Source organism: Carica papaya, chromosome 4 (assembly GCF_054855325.1).
Source record: "Carica papaya isolate Zhongbai chromosome 4, ASM5485532v1, whole genome shotgun sequence".
In the NCBI taxonomy this organism is placed as follows: domain Eukaryota; kingdom Viridiplantae; phylum Streptophyta; class Magnoliopsida; order Brassicales; family Caricaceae; genus Carica; species Carica papaya.
Genome location: NC_142312.1, coordinates 20,409,565 through 20,428,518, shown reverse-complemented (window position 1 = coordinate 20,428,518; position 18,954 = coordinate 20,409,565). Strand labels below are relative to the sequence as shown.

Below are 18,954 nucleotides of genomic sequence, written 5' to 3'. Positions count from 1 at the left end.
GAACTTTGGGTCAGCTTCCTTATGGTCTCTTGGACTGATCTGGAGCTTGAACCAATTTAGGAAAGCTCATGGATCCAAAAACAACTTCCTCTTTAGGTTTGGAGTCCCGAGATTCCATGGAAAGGAAGGAATCAATTTTTCCGTGGGATTGGGAGTCGCCACGAGCACGGGTGGCCTCCCGTGCTGTCCTTGCGCGAACAAATGTCTTCTCCCATGCACTCCTTGCGGGCACAGGAATTTCTCGTCCCACAAGCATGCTTCTCTCGGCTCTCCAATAATTTCATTCCTTGGGGGGTCTAGAATCACATCAAGTGGTGTCTCCAAGTTGTAGTTAGTAGATTTGGGTAGTTCTAGAGAAGACAATGAAGAAGGGTTTTGTCGATGTATTGAAGGTAAGAGGAGCTGAGTTGATTCAGGAAGAGAATACGAGACCTGCATCAATTCCAGTTGGACGATTTTCAAAATTCAAAACACACAAAAGAGGCGCATTTTTATCGAAGTGCCTAAAAAACCTAGAGTTTATCTAGGGAAGCCCACTAATGCTCTAGATGGGCTGTTCAAGTCTGGAAGTTGGTTGAAAAAGGGAAAATAAATTAAGGTATATTAGATTGGACCCAAACGAAAGCATATATTGTCGGGTCCAGTAGGGAAAAGAATGCAAATTTAAAATCAAAGAGTAAGAGAGAAAGCAGTGTCAAATGGCACAGGAAGAGTTGAATGATCATGAGTAGAGCTCAGAGGAGGACAAGTCTAAAGAAATAAGGGAGTGCAGTTGGCATAAAGAAGAAGCAGGGCAGAGTGATTCGGTGATGAAGGAGGAAGTCATGGAAGTCCCGACCATACAGAGGCAATCAGGAAGGAAGGAATGACATGATGATGGATGGAGAAGGGAATTTCGTGGTTGAGCGTGAGGATAGGAGATGACAGATGGTTGTGGTGGGAGGGGATCATGGAGACACTTTTGGTGAGGATGGAAATTCTAAATGGCTTCTTAGTAATATCTAGAGGATTAGTATGTTGCTTGGGGTAAATTTTGAAGGCTTTGAAGAATAAACATACCTATTTAAGGAAATTCAAAGGAAGAAAGACAAATCCAGCGCAAAAAACTGGAAGTTGATTGGTAGTAAAAGGTAGGGGGATAGATAGGGTTAGGGAATTGAAGAGGTTACAGAAGCTAATCAACTATGACAAATAAAAAAAGAAACAGAGGATAGGAAAAAGGAAGTAACAATTTGGCCTTATGTTAAGTTGAGTTATATCATGGAATGTAAGAGGTTTGAATAATTCTAGAAGGAGATCAGTTATTAAAGGTTGCATGTCAAGATAAAAGCTAATGTAAACTTGCCTTCAGAAATGAATGTGAACTCCTTTTCGAATATGTTATGGAATGAGAATATGTTATGGAATGAATCCTTTAACAGCAGTAAGGGCAATTGATAGCAGCATTATGAAATGAGAATAGCTTGAAGATTGCGGACGAGTTTAGAAGAGAATGATTCATCCCTTGTCTATTCAAAGTAGGACGAAGAAGTGGTACTTGGTTTTATTAAGGTATAGGGTGGAGGAGAGAGAAGGGAGAGGCATGAATCGTGATATGATCTAGAAGAACATAAGAGGTGGGATTATTCATGGGTGGTAGAGAATGACATTGTTATGGTATTTAGGAGGCACAAGATTTGCCATTTTCCAAGGGAAGGTGGATTTGATTGAATCATTGAACCATAGAACCAACACCGATTTCTCCAAGATTTACAGGATTCTTGTATAAGTTTCTTTTCAATTCCAAATGATAGAGTTAGTTTAGACTCTCCTTTAATACACTATCTGCAATCATTTTCCCATCTATTTGGAGCTTGATGGAATCAAGTGGGATCTGTGTTCATTTAAATTTGAAGACAAGTGGTTTAAGGTCTCAGGATTTAATGATAAAAATCAAAGAATGAGGGGTAGATGTTAAGGTAGAATGATATGTGACTTTCAAGGTCGCCAATAAGTTCAGGCAATTAGATCCAAGCAAGAAGGTTTGGGGGGGGAGTTGGAAGCAAAGTAAGATAGCCTTGTTTCAAGACTTGGGAACGCTAGAAAATAAATTTTGCTTGTATTTTTTGTTATGGATTTAGATGTAAATGAATATCTAGTACAAGGAAAAATGAGCCAACTACCACTGTACCTGGTACCTAGCTTGTCATTTTATGTTTGATTTTTGGTGTTGCTATATATAATATGAAGATCTATACAAGACTTATGAAGAAAATATTAGTAAAATTATCTTTATCTTCCCTAACATTATTCTTCTACTATCCTTACACCTCTCTTCTTTTTTCCTCTCTCTTCTCCCTCTACCGATCCCCTTTTTTCTACCTCCTCCAGCTCTAAAACTCCTCAAAAACTAAACCAAATCCTACTTCCTAGTTGTTGCTACACAATCAGGTACCTGACAAATGGTTTTTTTAAAAATAAAAGTTAGAGGTATATTATTAGCAGTGTACCAAGGAAGTACCACCTGTATATAAGTAGTTACATGTCAATCAAATGGTCGAAAACAGTCCCAAAATCATTTAATTCCTTAATATCAGAACCTAGAATTTTATAGCCAAAAGTATAGAGCCAAGTATCTTTAATGCTACCAAAATCCTTTTCAACACTGTCAAAAGCTCTCACATTTCTTTCAATTCACACCACCCAAAAAATAGACGGTGGAATAAGACAAAGGAATCTGTTCTTTGTACAAACACCCTCCCAAGCCCACAACTCCTGTACAAGGACCAAATATTGTACACAGCTGGATACCACAACAAAATGCAGGTACAAAACTCTTCCCCCACTTTACATAAAAAACATCTGTTAACCATAATGTTAACCCTCTTCCTCAACATATCAATAGTCAAAATACACTCCCTATCTGCTTCCCATGCGAAAAAAGTCACCCTGGGTGGAGCATTAGATTTCCAAATCCTCTTAACCGCCAAGTTCACAGCCTCTCCGGTGCCTCCTGCTCTATAAATAATTGTAGAATGAATTTACAGAAAATTCTCCCTACTTGTTTAGCTTCCACAATCTTTGATCTCATTGATTTCGCAGTCTGATCTCAGACAGAAAACTTAATAGGCTACCGTAATCATCCAACTCCTAGTCCTGTAAATTCCTGCACACACGCACCTCCCAAGTCCCACCCTCATAGGACCCCAAGTAAGCTTTATCCATGTAAATATTTTTGTCATGAGCAATGGCATAAATTGTCGGAAACTGGTCCCTCAATTTTGTGTCCCCCACCCACAAATCCTTCCAGAATCTGATGCTAGCACCATTACCCACCTTCCATTTGGTGCAGTCGCAAAATAAAGGGTAACCCCCACTAATTCTTTTCCACAAACTCATACTGTGAGGTCTGGTCACCCTCTTCCTAAAAATTCCCCCCACCTCCTTCCCCCCTCTACCCGCCACCACCCTCTTCCACAACTTGCAATCGTCATTTATGAATCTTCATAACCATTTTCCACGAAGAGCGGTATTCATATCCCCAAATGACCTTAAGCCAAGGCCTCCTTCCCATATAGGTTTTCACATCCCCGCAATTCACCAAATGGTATCTTCTCCTCCCCTCCTCATCACCTCCTAAAAACCAACACTGAATTTTTCTGTCTTGGCAGCAATGCTAGACAAAATAGTTAACACCGATAGATAGTATATACACAAATTCGCCAATGTGCTCTTGATGAGAGAGTCCCCCCCCTTTTGATAGGAGATTCCTAGTCCAACCTGCCAATCTCCTCTCAAACAGATCTAAGATGGGATTCGACGTGTTTACCTCTTTATTGTAATAGTTCGAATCTCAATGTCAGTAGGTACGGATATTAGTACAACATTTCTAACTATTAGAACAGATAAATATTAAATATGCAACGGAACTATACTTTAATACACATTTCTTATGACTGGATAATTATTTGTTTACAAATAATTGAAACATTTAAATTAATTTACAAATCTAAAATAGAAACAAATAAGGTTTTTTTATCCATCTTTTATAGATGTTGGACTAGTTTCTCATCTCCTCTTTCTTTTTCTCTCAGCTGCGGCATCGCGCAATAGGGCGAGACCCTTCTCTCTCTTTTTGATCTCTCATCTCTTTCTTTTTTTTTGGTTATTTAATTACATATATATATATACGTATATATATTTGCCGCTTGGATTTTCTCCTGCTCTCTGCATCTTTTTTTTTCTCATTTATAATTGATTATATATATATTTTTCTTTTCTTTTGTACCTAGCTAGTGCGCAGCTGGGTATTATAAATCTCCCCTCCTTAAAACAATTTGGTCCTCCAAATTGCATGTCAAGAAATTGGAATAATTCATTTTCCTATTTGGAGAAATATTTTGTTAGGAGAGGTTTTTCTCTCACTAGGGAGATATCTATCTCTATTGGGGGATTTCTGTCACTTAGAAAAATTTCTCTCGTGTGGGAATCTCCTTTCTTCCAAGGAAATTAAGTCTTTTAAATTTTCATTTGCGAGAACATTGATCTCGTCCACAGATGCTACACTTGATCTTAGCAGTTTGTTTAAAGAGCATCTTTGATACCTAATTATTTTTATATTTTTCTTAGCATAAATAAGCTAATTTATTTTTTAAAATTTGTCGTGATAATGATTCTGTTCTCAAAACACATCTTTAGGGACTTTGTTTTTTCTCTCTTCAGAATTTAATTTCATAAGCACGGTCATTTAGGAACTTAAGTTCCAATCAAGTGATGATGTTCCAATATTTCCATTGGGTGGAAACATCTTTGGTGAAATTGCACTCACATCTTTTTAATTGCATTTCATTGGACTAGTTTGTAAGGCATGTTTTTCTATTTGCGAGTTTAAAGGGATGGTGTTTTATTTAGATTTTCTTAAAAACAGTTAATATAGTTAGAGAAATGTTATTTTATCTAACGCCATATTAATCCTTAAGTATCAGGTGTCTAATTTAATTTATTTATTTTCTAACTTTTAACAATTAAAGTGTGATTGGTTGAAATAGGTTTAGAGAGTTACGAATTGATAATTATTTTGGGGGTGATTATGAATTCTTTTAATAGCATATTTAATCATTAGTTCTGCTACAAGCAGTTATGTTTAGTTTTAATTCTCGCAAGTACACTCCAAGTTCCCAAGAATTATGTGACTACTTTAAGTGTGGTCTTAAGATACGAGTCACCATTTTGTCACACCATCAGTTCACTCTTTTTTGTTTAAAGAGAAAAATTACCAAGGTTTGGTGATTGTAGTTCATCATGCTTCTGCTGCGCTACTTTGATAAGAAACATATAGAAAATTTTCTGAATAGTTGGATGTGAGGATAGCTACTACGACTATACCACCTCACCCACAAAATTTTTATAAAAGTATTAGAACTTTTGAAAATGAAGATTCTAATTAGGCATTGTTTGATTTTAGTTCCTAGGATGATAATTTATTTTCTAAGAATATGGTTATTTGTTTCCCTAAAATTCGGAATAACTACTGGAGTCTCTAAACGAAGTTGGAAGATAATTTTGGAATAGTGAGGGTATTTGTTTTCCTAGAGGGATGCAAAGAGAATTCTTAGAAAAATTAAATCGTCATTTCATTCCTGTCAGCCTAGGGTTTGTTATATGGAGTTCCTCCCATTTTGGGAATTTATTCCAATTGGAAAAATTTTTTATTCAAGGGATTTTTTTTCCACCTAAGAAATTTCTTCTATTTAAGAAATGTTGCTCTAATTCAAGAAATCTCTCATTTGAGGGATTTATGGTGCCACTTTAGGAATTTTCGCCTAGATGAGAAGTTTTCTCTCAATTGAGGCATTGGTTCAAAATGGGAAAGCATCTCTTGCGTATGGAAAATTTTCTCTCAGTTGGGAAATTTCTCCCCCCTTAGAAACTACTTTCTTATCTTAAACAAAATTATATGTTTTTTTCTAAGAGATTGGTTGCTATCATGTGACTCTAACAAGGTCAATAAGTCAATAAAAGGTTAAGGCTCTGATGATTTTTCTTAACACCTATGCAGTTCGACGATGGTGGTTGGCTATGTATCGTCATCCATTAACTTCATGGTGAATCCCTATTCGTGGAGTCCTAAGTTTGTCCAAAAGTAACCTATATGGTCCCTATCATTAGGTTTGTTGAATGGTGTTCTCTTATTTCATATGTTGACAAATGTTTCAAAGAAGGTCCAAAGCATCTTTTAGGGGTCATACTCCTAAGTTCTGTAGGTCTTAGACCTCCTAAAGTTCCTATGCCTTATGTTACAAAGGATGATTCTAAGGAACGTGTGCTCTGATACTACCTGTAACAGTCCGAACCCCAATCTCGGTGGGTATGCAAGTTAACACAACATTTCTAACTAGTGGAATAGAAAAATATTAAATATTCAGCTGAACTACACTTTAATACACATCCTTTGTGATTGAACAATTATTTGTTTACAAATAATTGAGACATCTAAATTAATTTATAAATCTAAAATAAAAACAAATAAGATTTTCTTCTCCATCTTCTATTGTTCTTTAAACTTGTTTCTCATCTCCTTTCTTTCTCTCTCGGTTGCGGTGTCGCGCAATGCGGCGAGACGCTTCTCTCTCGATCGTCGACGCTGATCGACCCTCTCTCCTCTCACAGTTGCATCTCTCTCTTCTCGATCTCTCATCTGTTTCTTTTTTCTTTTCTTTTTTTTTGTTATTTAATTACACACACATATATATACATATATATATTTTGCGCTTGGATTTTCTCCTGCTCTCTACATTTTTTTTTAATTTGTAATTATATATATTATATTTTTTTTCTTTTCTTTTATACCTAGCTAGGCACCAGCTAGGTATTACATTTATAGTTCGCACCAAGAGGCACACCAAGATATTTGATTGGTAAAACAATCACCCTACACCCCAACAATCTCGCCACCACCTCTTCATCTCTTCTATCCCCAATTAGCACCAATTCTGACTTCCTCATGTTTATTCTCAAACCTGACACCAATTGAAAACACAAAAAGATGCATCTCAAGTACAACAGGGAAGATAAATTCGGATTACAGAATACAAGGGTATCATCCGCAAAAAACAAATGAGAAACCGTCACCTTATCCTCTCCCCTTCCTACAGAAATGCAGCTGATTAAATTAAGGTCCCCCGTTATATTCACAAGTCTGCTAAAAGCTTCTATAACAGTAATAAAAAGATATGGGGAAAGAGGATCACCCTGCTAGAGACCTCTTGATGCCTTAAAGAAGGAAAATGGCCCACCATTCAACATCACCGCAAATGACGTCATTGAAATGCGTGCCATCACCCATTTCCTCTGCCTAACACCGAAGCCGAATCTCTTAAGCATGTAATTAACGAACTCACAACTAACATGGTCATATACCTTTTCCATGTTTAGTTTACACAAAATACCTTCCCTCTTTTGGCCCACCAAATTATCCACAATTAAATTAACCACCACCACTGCATCAAGAATTTGTCTACCCTCCATAAATGCATTTTGACTATCACTAATAACCACACCCAGCACCCTACTCATTCTCCTAGCCAACATCTTAGAAATAGGCCTATATATGCATCCCACTAGGCTACTTGGCCGAAAATCTTTAATATCATTGGCCCCCTCAACTTTCGGAATGAGAACAAGAAATGTAGTGTTAATGGCTTTAACAAAAAACCCCAATATGTAGAAATCACTAACAACATCAATAACATTGGCCTTCAACACCTGCTAAAATTCCTGTATGAATTTTATATATAAGTCATCTAACCCCGGCGCTTTATCGTCATTGCATTACTTAAGGCAACCGAAAATTTCTTCCTTTGTAAAGAATTTCTCCACCTCTTTTCTACTCTCATCATTGATTTGTTTGAAGTCCAGATTGTCAAGTTTAGGTTTGCAACTCTCTTTTTCATAATACAAATTCTGAAAAAAGGACTTAGCTTTCTCTCGGATAATTACACTTCCTTCTCTAATTTTCCATACAATGAAAGTACTTCGTGTTCCGATCGCCCTTTTTCAACCACTTCTCCCTTACCTTTTGCCTCCAGGAATTTGTATCTAAATTCATATAATAAGCCATCTCTCTTTTCACAACACCTCTTTTTTCTCTATCCCGAGCGCACAAAGGCCCCTCCACCTCCAATATGCCCAGTTTAGTTAAATGATTAATATAAGCCAAGGTACTTACCTCCATTTTGTCCCCAACCTCCTTAGTCCATTTCTTGATCTCAGATTTTAGTGCTCTAAGTTTATAGGCAAGTCTGAAGTTGGTAGTGCCCTTCATTTACATATTACCCGAAGAACTTTCCACTATCACCCTAAAACCCTCCACCTTGATCCACTTATTATCGAATCTGAACAATCCCGGCCCCCAACTAATGTCATCCGCGAGAAGGCAGATGGGAAAGTGATGAGAAATGGTGCACTGAAGAATTTTCTAGCTCAAACCTACAAACTATAAGAAAAGTTAGACCACGTTCATTTCCCACCCATCTGTGGAAGATCCACCAAATAAAGCATGTCCACAAAATCTTTAAATTCCTCCACCTCCCCATTGAAATTGTCATTCCTTGATCCCTCCCCTATGCTCAACACCATATTGAAATCTTCCCCAATGACCCACTTGCCTCCCCAATTATTCAAACACGCCTCTAATTCTTCCCACAACAACCGTCTCTCTAACCCATTTCCTCTACAATATACACCCGAGAAAGCCCATTCCTCACCCTTACCACAAATTTCAAACATGCAAGATAGCTTTACAGACCCCTTTAAAACATTCTTACATTTGAACATATCTCCCTTCCAAACAATAAGAATTTCCCCAGCCACCCCATACGCCAGAAGACAACACCACTGGATATTTTTGTCAAGCCATAAACTCCTAACCACCAATTGCCCCAGCTCCTCCATTTTAGTTTCCTAGAAGCAAATAATGTCAACCTTCCAGCGCCTAATACAACCTCTAATCATCCCTATCTTTCTCCTATCATTAAGACCCCTAACATTCTAAGAAATAATTTTTCCAATCATTAATTTAACTTCGCAATCACATCTCCCCCCTCCCTTCTTCGCACATTTTTTCCCTCATAGTTCACGGAGCACTGGAACCATTTTAGCTCTCTACTTTCCCTTTTTCCCTGTTTCTTCCTCTGTTTCTCAATAGTGAGCGAAACAGACCCACACCCTACATATTTAAAATCTTTAACAAGATGGTTCAAACACAATTCCAAACAAAAATTTAAGAACTTCGAACAGACAATGCTTGAGAATACTATCACCAAATGCTTGAGTTATATTTATTGGAAAATGGTATCGTGCAATAGAGCTCATGCATTGATACTCCACAGCAGAATAGAGTTGCAAAAAGGAAAAATAGACATTTAATGAAAGTGGTAAAGTAACTCATGATAGCTTCAAACATGCCAAAACAATTCTGGGGTGAAGCAGTATTTACAACAACCTATTTGACCAACCAAATGCCCTCTAAAATCCTCAAATTCAAAACCCCATCTCCAGTTTCTCATTGCATATCCATCTATTTGAATAATCTTATCTATCCTAATCAAAGTATTCAGGTGTACTGTATTTATTCACATCCATAAGTCTCAAGGTAGTAAACTCGATCCAAAAGCTAGTAAATAGATCGTTTTAGGTTATTCATCAAACTAAAAAGGATACAAATAAGAGAAGATTTTATCTAACCATGCACATCAAGTGCTCGAAGGAAAGCCTTCACCAAAAAATGAATGTTTTTGGCAACTAATGACAAATAAGAGAAAATTCATTATATTTACAGATGATAGAACGAACCTACATTGATTGATAGAGATTAACTTCTTTAGAGTTGTGTATAAATTGACTCATCATACTCACCACACGAGCAATATTTGGTCATATCAATCTTCCAACCAACTTCTACTAGTGCTAATAGCTATATTTTTAATATATTTCTATTGTGAGATGAAAATCCTACCTTTCCAGTAAGCCACTTTTAGTCCAAAAAATGTTTTAGTTTTTCAATTCTTTTATCCCAAATTCTTTAGTTAGATATTATTTGAGCACGAATTTCACCTTTTGATTATTATCTGTCACAATAATATTAATAGTGCACAGCAAAAGTGAAAGTACACCTGAATCAAAGTGGTCGCTCTAACTCTCTCCGTTGCTAGTATTACTTTAGCAAACCTTTCAAATCATACTATGGGGGATGGCTTGATCCCATAGAGTGTTTTTTTACACTTCGTGTAGAAAAACATTTTTTACATCAAATAGTTGTAGTTGTCAATCAAAGTTGGTAACTAAGTACAATAAGTCTTGCATTGATTTATCTCGGCAATCGGTGTGAAAGTCTTGGTAGTTTATCGCATAAGTTTCAGCAATATCCCTGCTACTAGTCTTACTAATTCAGCTTTATATTTATAGTAAAGATCCACATGCACATTACAGGTCTCCTCTATTAAGTAAGTCCATTAACCTCATATCTAATTCATTTTAGTACCAGTACTTCAACATTCATAACTTTTTTTATTTCTCACAAAATAATTCTTCAGACATTTATTAAGAATAGATACAACATTTAGACTCGTTAGAAAAATTTTGTGAGATGGAGATAGAAAAAAGGTTTACTACATTCCCCAATCCCATTTTTTAGTGCAATACGAAAATCCATATTAGAAACTAAAGCATTCTCAGAAATTATCCTATTCCCAGCACTTAACTCAAATGCTTAAACTTGCTTTAGTTTAGGATCCAAAATTTTCCTCAGTGAGTACGACTAAGTGAATCCTAGATCTTGTATTGTTACTAGTCCAAGTTTCATTGTTTGGACTGTGATGTAACAAGGCTTCATTTTTTGGGTTTAAGGCAACTGAAAGGCTATAGTGTTTGGTGGTGTGAGAGTTAGTGGGATGTCAAAAAGAATAAGTTGTTATCTTTTGACACGGGCTCCCCCTTAAGATCAAGTGGCTGAATAATGGCCCTGTTTCAACAATCACAAAGAGTCTCTCACCATTTTCTTAAAATTTATTAGCAACACGAACTCGAGATTCTAAACAAGGACAAGTATACGGGGGCATACTAGACAAACACGTTTGCAAGAGTGGTCATCCCCATAAGAACAATTTTCCTTTTCAACCTGTTAACTGCATAGAAAACTTCATCGTTGTAGAATCCATAAAGGACAAAATTCGCAAGTTACTCCTTAAAAGGCACGTGTAGGTAAGTTAAAGGCCAATCAAGTACTGCACTTTCCTAAATCGACCGATTCCAAATGTTAGCATCCCCACATTGATGTTGACCAAATTGCTTATTAATTGATCCACAAAACAAAAGTCCCCTAAAAGATCTAGATAAGAGAAGTGATGTTAAAGAAGATATGCTTGTCCCCGACAATAAGAGAATAAAGTAATCTTTAAAGAATCAAACAACAAATGTGAGACTTCAAACTAAGGCCATCAACCATCATAGTGATCCAAAATGAAGACAACCCCTGCCTAACCCCTCTTTGGGCTCTATAAAAACAAAGAAAAATATTCAACTCTTGATTTCATACTAAAACCTTTAATAGAGCGGAATACTTGCTCCAAAAAGTTGCTTAATCTCTAGTACAGTTGTAATACCTGGGTTCAAGAATTTGCCCCAGAATAATTTTTTCAATTTATAAAATATATATAAATAATTAAAATTTTATTTTAATTTAATTTTTGTTAAATTTTTTAGAAAAAATGAATTAGAAACGAAATTAAAAATAATTCTGGATAAAATGGGTGAAAGTCTAAATACGATGGATGTTTTTGAAAGAGAATTTGAAAACAGGACGTAAAATCGCAAAAAGGAAATGTTTGGCCATGTAGGACAGCCCGGTCAACAGCTACGGTGAACAAGGACACGCCTTGTGGCAGACGCTGACTTTGGTTTAACGCAGGCGATCCACGTGCCTGAGAGATCTGATGACCCAAATCGCATCCCGCGCGCACGAACGACCCAGATGCATTCCCTCTTTAGAAACGATTGGGGGGACGAAATTGATCGTGATGGACGGAAAAGATTCGTTCACGCAATCAACCTAAATGGAAAATCATCGAACGATCCTCCTAACTCCACGTCGACTCGAATGAGTGGCCTACATCAGATGGAGAGGAGTATTTAAGCTCCTCTTCGCAGGGAACCAAAACCCTAGTCGACAGAAGAGTGATCGAAGAAGAAGAATAAGGCAGCAGGGGAAAAAACCAGATGCCGGAGAAACAGGCCGACCACTATCGCCTCACTGAAGCCACCGCCGACGCCAAAACAAGCATTTTTTCCCCTTCTCACTCGGAATTCAATCTCGAGTCTCCCTATGCCCATATCAGAGCAAAAAGGCCGATGAATGAACTGGAAACCGCGGGCAAAACTCGGCCGAGCTGCCGCGACCAAACCCTGAAACCCTATCCGATGACCCCCTTCCAATTTTCCGTTTCGCATGATTTTTTTACCACTGTGTTCTTTGTCCTTTTTTGGTGCAGATTAGCTTAAGGAAAACTTCGACCGCGAAGGAGGACCGACAAAGCCGCTGCACCCGAAAAGCTTATACCAGTAGGATTTTAATTTTTTATCTTTTTCGGCCAACCGAGGCTTCCTAACTGCATGTTTCGTAGGTTTATGGCCATAACCGGCCAAAACCAGCAAGCTCAAGGCGAATTGCCGCCGCGAGCGACGGAACCGACGCCAGAGCAGCTGAGATGCTATTTCATCCATTTTCGATTGTTGTTTAAGTTCTTACCGGGCGAAAGGCATTAAAGAATGAATACCAGGCAAAAGCTCAAGGCGAGACAGAATAGAGAGTACAGTAACCGATCGAAAGCTGGATTCACAGGCAAACCAGACTGACTTACCATAGAAAGTCAGGCAGAGAATTTGTTTTCTTTTTTAAAATTCATTTTCTTTTGATAAGCAAGAAAGCAGCACCACCATTCTGAAACCTTAAAATCGGCCGGAAAGGTTTTAAAACGTTTGTTTTGGCCTTTTGGGGTATTTTGGGATATGTGACAGGTGTTTGAATTTCCGCATAAAAATCCAAGAAACCCGGAGACCGCTAGGAGGCACAGTGAAAAGTACGGTGTTTCGGACACTGATCCGGAGTAAAAATCTATCACTTTTTTTCCTGTTACGATAAATTGAAGTTTAATAATTAATAATATTGTATTTTGCAAAAATTAGAAAACCCTAAAATTAATTACATATCATTAGTGGAAGGGGACTGGTCAGTGCATATTTGCTCTAATTTACTGTTTATTTTCTTCTGTAGTGCTTAAAATGTTTACTATTATATTGTATGCATTAAATTGCTAGTTTTAATTGCTTTCTCAGTTATTTATTTTATCTAACTGCATACCCCTCATTTGTTGAATTGTTTTGCAATAAATGTCTCAATCATGTTTCTTAATGTACATATCGCCCATTTGCATGACCTACTGTTAATCTGTAAATATGAGATATTTATATGTAACTGCTAATTAGTTAATGGTGTGAATCTATATACGAAAGGTTTACTGGATACCCTGAGAAAGGGTAGACGAACCCGATATATAGAGAACTCTACCGTGGACATTATCTTACTCGGACGGGACTTATAAGTCCCATACCAGAAGGTTTTGAGAGATATGGTTCACCCTCATACCGGATAGGATATCGAGGCGATAATGTTTGGTGCCCATTACTGGACGGGGTGTGGGAACAACCAGTTAATTGACAAATTTGGATATTGGGTTCACGCGAAGTGGGACATCCCTATGGACCTCCAAAAGTATCAATAAGTAGATAAAAACGAAAATTGTTGTTCTTACTCACTTGTACATAAAATCATAATGTTATTTGAGTTATTGTTTTTATAAGTCGATTTTGGAAACTGGTAACGGTAAGTATGGAATAAACAGTTTTATGTTAAATGAATTTACCTAAATTAAGGGTTCCATTAGTTGTTTTACAATTTTTACCAACTTTTAATTGTTCGTATAAGTGATTAGTGTGATATTCTCATTAGGGTAGCGTAACTCATTCCTATATTTAACAATCTCGTATTAAAAAGACCAAGATTCAGATCTTCAACACTAGGAGAGTTGCAAATAAAGGTTACCTTCGGGATCCCATCTAAGTTGCTAGTGGATGTTAACCCTATAAAATTTTAGTTTCATTCATGTTTATGTTATTTTAACTTCTTTAAAAGGGATATTCCCGTAACTTTATTGGGCATCCCAATTTACTGTGTAAAAAATGTAAATCCTAATTATTTTTTGCTTCCGCTATTTTAATATATGTTCTTTCCCTTAAAGTTTCGGTCCTTTACAACAGTATCTTTATAATGATCTTATAACAAAACACATACTGTGAAGTTCATTGTACTGAGCTTGGTGCATATGATATATAGGTTCTATAGAGTATAAGAATATAGGATATATAATCACCATCTAATGTCCTATATAGTTGGTTTCATACTTATATATATATATTATCTTCCCCTACGTAATTAAGTTTTCTATTCATAGTTTTCCATAGCTTAGAGTCCTCTTAAGTAGCTCGAAGATTTTCTTTTCATACAGGATAAGAATTAAATTTTTCAATGCCAACATGCTTGCATATGATATATATCCATATGTACATAACAATTTTTTGTGTACTCCCTTTTTCTTAAGCAATGCTCTTCCTAGCATGAGAAGGAGTTTATGTTTGGAATATGGGTTCCTAATATAGTATTTTCTCATATAAACTTTCTTGTACGTAGTTAGTTTCCTTTCCAACATGGACTAGAGTTATAACATGTCCTTTAACAATTACATTGATTGTAATATGAGTTCTTTCATTAGAAGAAATTTTAAATTAGAAAAACCAAAGATAATGCAAATACATATCATACCGCTTGCAATCAGAGTTTTTCCCCAAGTATGATTTCAAATGTTCAAAGCATTTTTTCTCTAAAGGAATCATCTCGGAAGCTTTAGAATCCAGAGGAGAAAATAGTTTACAAAGAACATGGTGTACTAGCAACTACAAAAGTAAACAAAAAGAAAAATTTGTAAGAAATTGTGTGCAAACAGAAAGACTTACAACAAAGCTAAGGGGAAATTAAGAGATTCAGAGGAGGAATATACCTGCGTAAAACCACGTAAACTATGATGGTGTGAGGTTAACAATGGAATTATAGGTGGAAGCAAATCTTCCAAATGCTTGAATTGAACTGCTTGATTTGAGTGGACTATGACATTAGCTGCTATAAAAACATATGAAGAAAGAGCCTGCATAACAAGCCTAAAAATCAATATAACATAGTTTGCTACTCAGGAAGCAAGAAAATACTTATATATTAGAAAGTGTTCAAAAACCAAATAGAAAACTAACAGGATTTTGGTGTAACAACATTCTTCAAGACCTTATGTATTTACTTAATTACTCAAGTAACCTTTCTGAGTATCCCCCTTTTTAAATGAAGAAATTATAGCACATAATATTCTTTGCAACTAAAATCCAGTTAGTCTCCAATTAATGATCATGTACAACAAATATTATGTTTTATAATGTCTCCACTTAGTTATATACCATGTGACATCATAAGATCATTCGTATTCTCTCTTATGTCAGTAAGATATAAACATGGATAAAAGAAAATTTCTTGTTATCTCAACTATAACAATACAACCTATTTATATACCTTTTACATCAAGAAAATAGGAAAAAATCTTACATGGTATGCTATAAATAAAACCAAATAAGTAAGAGATGCAATACAGAACCTGAACTCTCATGTTCACCATGAATGTTCAAAAGAGTTATTTTATACTAATGGTGGTTACAATAGTCCTAAAGTTAAGAGTAATAAATTTCAAACTTGGTTATCCTGATTCACAATCACCACTCATGAATCAAAATTAAAATTTCTTCTGTAATTACAATTGAGAATTAATCTTGATTCAACCATTGAAACAATTGACAATCTTCATTTTTGTAATAGCTATTAAATTCCATGCATAATCATACTTTATGTCGCGAATCAAATATATCATATGAAGGTGTCATTGATAGCTCTAAGATGATGTTATCGAGGCTCATTAATGTGCTGACTCACCCACATTCGTGAAAGTGGTAGATAAATCTTTTAACCAGTCCTGTAAAACCATCAGTCTCAACTGATCTACCAACACTGTTGTGACTGGCTTGAATAGGAGAGTTTGTTGGCTTAGAAACAGAATAACAACTTCCATGAAACTTCAAAAAGATTATCAACATCTATTTGGCGAGATGTATAAAGTAGATATGTATTAGGGCCAAATTTTTGAAGGACTGAAAATGGACCAAGTGTTACCCATCACAAAGTCACCAAATTGAAAAAGCTCTATAATAGAAGAATCAAGGAAAATAGGCTCTTGGGGTGATGGGGGATATGTGGGAGATTTTTAGGGTATGGCAGGGAAAGCAATGGTATCAGATTGTATAGCAACCTGAGCCTCTAAAAACTCCTCAGGGTCATTAGGAGGACAAACAGAGGCAGCAACAAGACAAGCAGCAACAATTTTTTCTTTTCATTAACCTAGTAGTCTTCATCACGTGAAATTCAATTGAATCCACAATGTGTTTCAACAATAAGCAACTCATAGGATTTGTGTTCTAGAACAAAGCATGTTGAGGCCACCTAGAAGCAATGTGACCAACAATGGGAAAATTGTAGGATTTCTCATGACAAGCATGTCACTGAACTGAAGACCCATGTGACACACAAGGCTACTATAAAGAGGAATGATAGAACTAGATGCTGGCAAGATAGCAAACTTTGGTTGTAGATGGACTGAAAAGCATATTTAGACTCAGTTGACTCTGCTAAGAAAGGTGACAGTCAACGAGTATTAGGAAATTTGAAATACTTGTCCACTAGAGCATTATGATAGTACTGTTCTAAAGAGTTAGAAGAGTACAGTGAAACTTCCCTTTTAAATTCCACAATTAGGCTCTTATTGGTTCTATAAACAATGGCAAAGAAGTCTTAGTGAAGTTCACATCTAAGCATAAGCTCTTCAAACCAAGCTATATAACTGGCTAAACGTGATTTGTTGCAAGTTTATTAAATTCTCAAACAAGCAACTGTAATAGTAGGTAGCAAGGTGCTTTTATTTTACTTTGTTTCATAACCCCCATTATATGATAGTTATACATTTAAATACTCAAAAAATTCGCTAGATAGATTGCTACTACTCCCTACTAGAACCTACCAACTTCTTTTTGATGAAACTAACACATTTTACGTCAAACATTTTATGGCACTCAAACAATTGCCCGAAGAATCTAACAATCCAAGAAAATACTACGATCAATTCATAAGAAGAAACATCAATGTGGATCCTTTTTGTAACTCTAAGTTGTCAGCATGCCTAGCAGGCGATGGCAAGTGCCTATTAGTTCTACCTGGAACTCGACAATGAATAAATTGCCTATGGGAGTATCGAAGGCGTCATATTCATATCAACTTGCATTGTGGAGCGTCAGATGAATTCTTCAGGCTGTTTTTCCTAGTGTTTTAGGATTTGAACTATCATTATGTCCAATTTAGTGAGCATACAATCTTGGTCATCCAGAGAAGTTGAAGTGGCTGTACAATCTATCATAGAGGTTAGGGGGTAAAACATAAAGTAGCAAATAAACTTATACAAACCAATGGATAAAAAACAAGAAGCAAAATGGAAATTTTAGTACCTTCATGAAACCAATGAAGAAATTCCAAAAAGTCCAAGTCCATTCACAAATTTGCATAAATGGACTTGAAACTCAAAGCAGCTCGTCTTAAGTAGCTCAAGATAGCTTGCTTCAGCTCAAATGGTAAGCTCAACTTAGAAGGCTTAATGGCTAAGCTTGACGAGTTTTGTTGGGAAATATTCACTATACAAGAATGTTTATCTTTGCATAGTTAGGTAAAAGGTATATTAATAAAACACTCATACAGGTAATTAATTGTAGGTTTCATTTTATTACCCTACAAATGCCCCTAATTCAATAGTACACACAACATTCACGCTTCCATATGGTATCAGATCCCCATGTTAAAAAAAAAACATGAACTCCGCAAACTCTATTTGGCCTTCATTATCGAAATAAGACACAAAACCCTAACGGGGCAACCTTCATCCCCGACCACCAACACCTAGCCGCTGACGACCACAGACCGGCTACCAGCACCAATACAGACCCTCATCACGGGCCCAGAACCCTCCAACCGCGCCTCCAGCTACACTCATCTCTACCTAGTCATGACTCCAGCCTTCAAGTCGAACAGGCAGAAGTAGCCCAAGGGAGCTGCTATCCTTCTTGCTATCAAACCCCAGTCGCACTCCTCCTTGTGCATGTTACCTGTTCAGCCAGCCTCCTTGCACAGCCACTATCCGGCCATAATCACCATAGAAACAATTACGCACCAACCTGTGCACTACTACTCCAAATGGCAGCATGCCGCTAGCCAAGCCGCCTCCTGTCCAGCCGGTAAAATTGTTCTTTTTGCTTTGTAATTGGCCTTAATTGCCCGAAGTTTCTTTTAAGAAATGTCAAAGGTTACATTTTAATCTACCGATACAAACTTGCCATCTAAGCAATTCTTCTCATTGATTTTCCTTTTGCCCTTAAATAGGTTGAAATATATCGGAACCATTTAAACAATTCTTCTCATTCAATCTATATGTTGTCTAAATACTTTAGAGCTCTCCTACCGGATGATTGACGAGATCTTTTATGGTATGGAAGTTGTGTTGAAAGATGATTTTATCTTTGTCATTTCTGATATTCTATGCTCCAGAACAGCACGTTGGGATCTTTCCTAGAAGTATCCGTACAGCAAAGAGGACTAGCAAAGATCCTAGCTGTTATGCATGCAGAAAAGAATTTGAGTCCAATCAGGGAGCCAATTATTAAGATTGGAGTCAG

The 18,954-nt window shown here is 36.6% G+C and overlaps 1 protein-coding gene across 9 annotated transcripts in view; it reads right to left on the bottom strand.

Moving 5' to 3' along the window:
• Nucleotides 1-18,954, bottom strand: part of LOC110810851 (tRNA/rRNA methyltransferase (SpoU) family protein) — a 95,232-nt gene that overhangs the window by 15,671 nt on the left and 60,607 nt on the right. For 7 of the 9 annotated variants that reach the window (XR_015818516.1, XM_088218088.1, XM_088218087.1 and 4 more), the window contains 2 exons: nucleotides 15,147-15,290; nucleotides 14,912-15,042 (listed from right to left, as the gene is read on the bottom strand). Coding sequence is in view for 6 of the 9 variants with exons in the window: in XM_088218088.1 (XP_088074214.1) it covers nucleotides 14,912-15,042; nucleotides 15,147-15,290 (275 nt within the window). In the remaining 3 variants the exon portion in view is untranslated. The remainder of the gene's footprint in view (nucleotides 1-14,911; nucleotides 15,043-15,146; nucleotides 15,291-18,954) is intronic. The other 2 variants (XR_015818517.1, XR_015818518.1) reach the window with 1 other exon arrangement.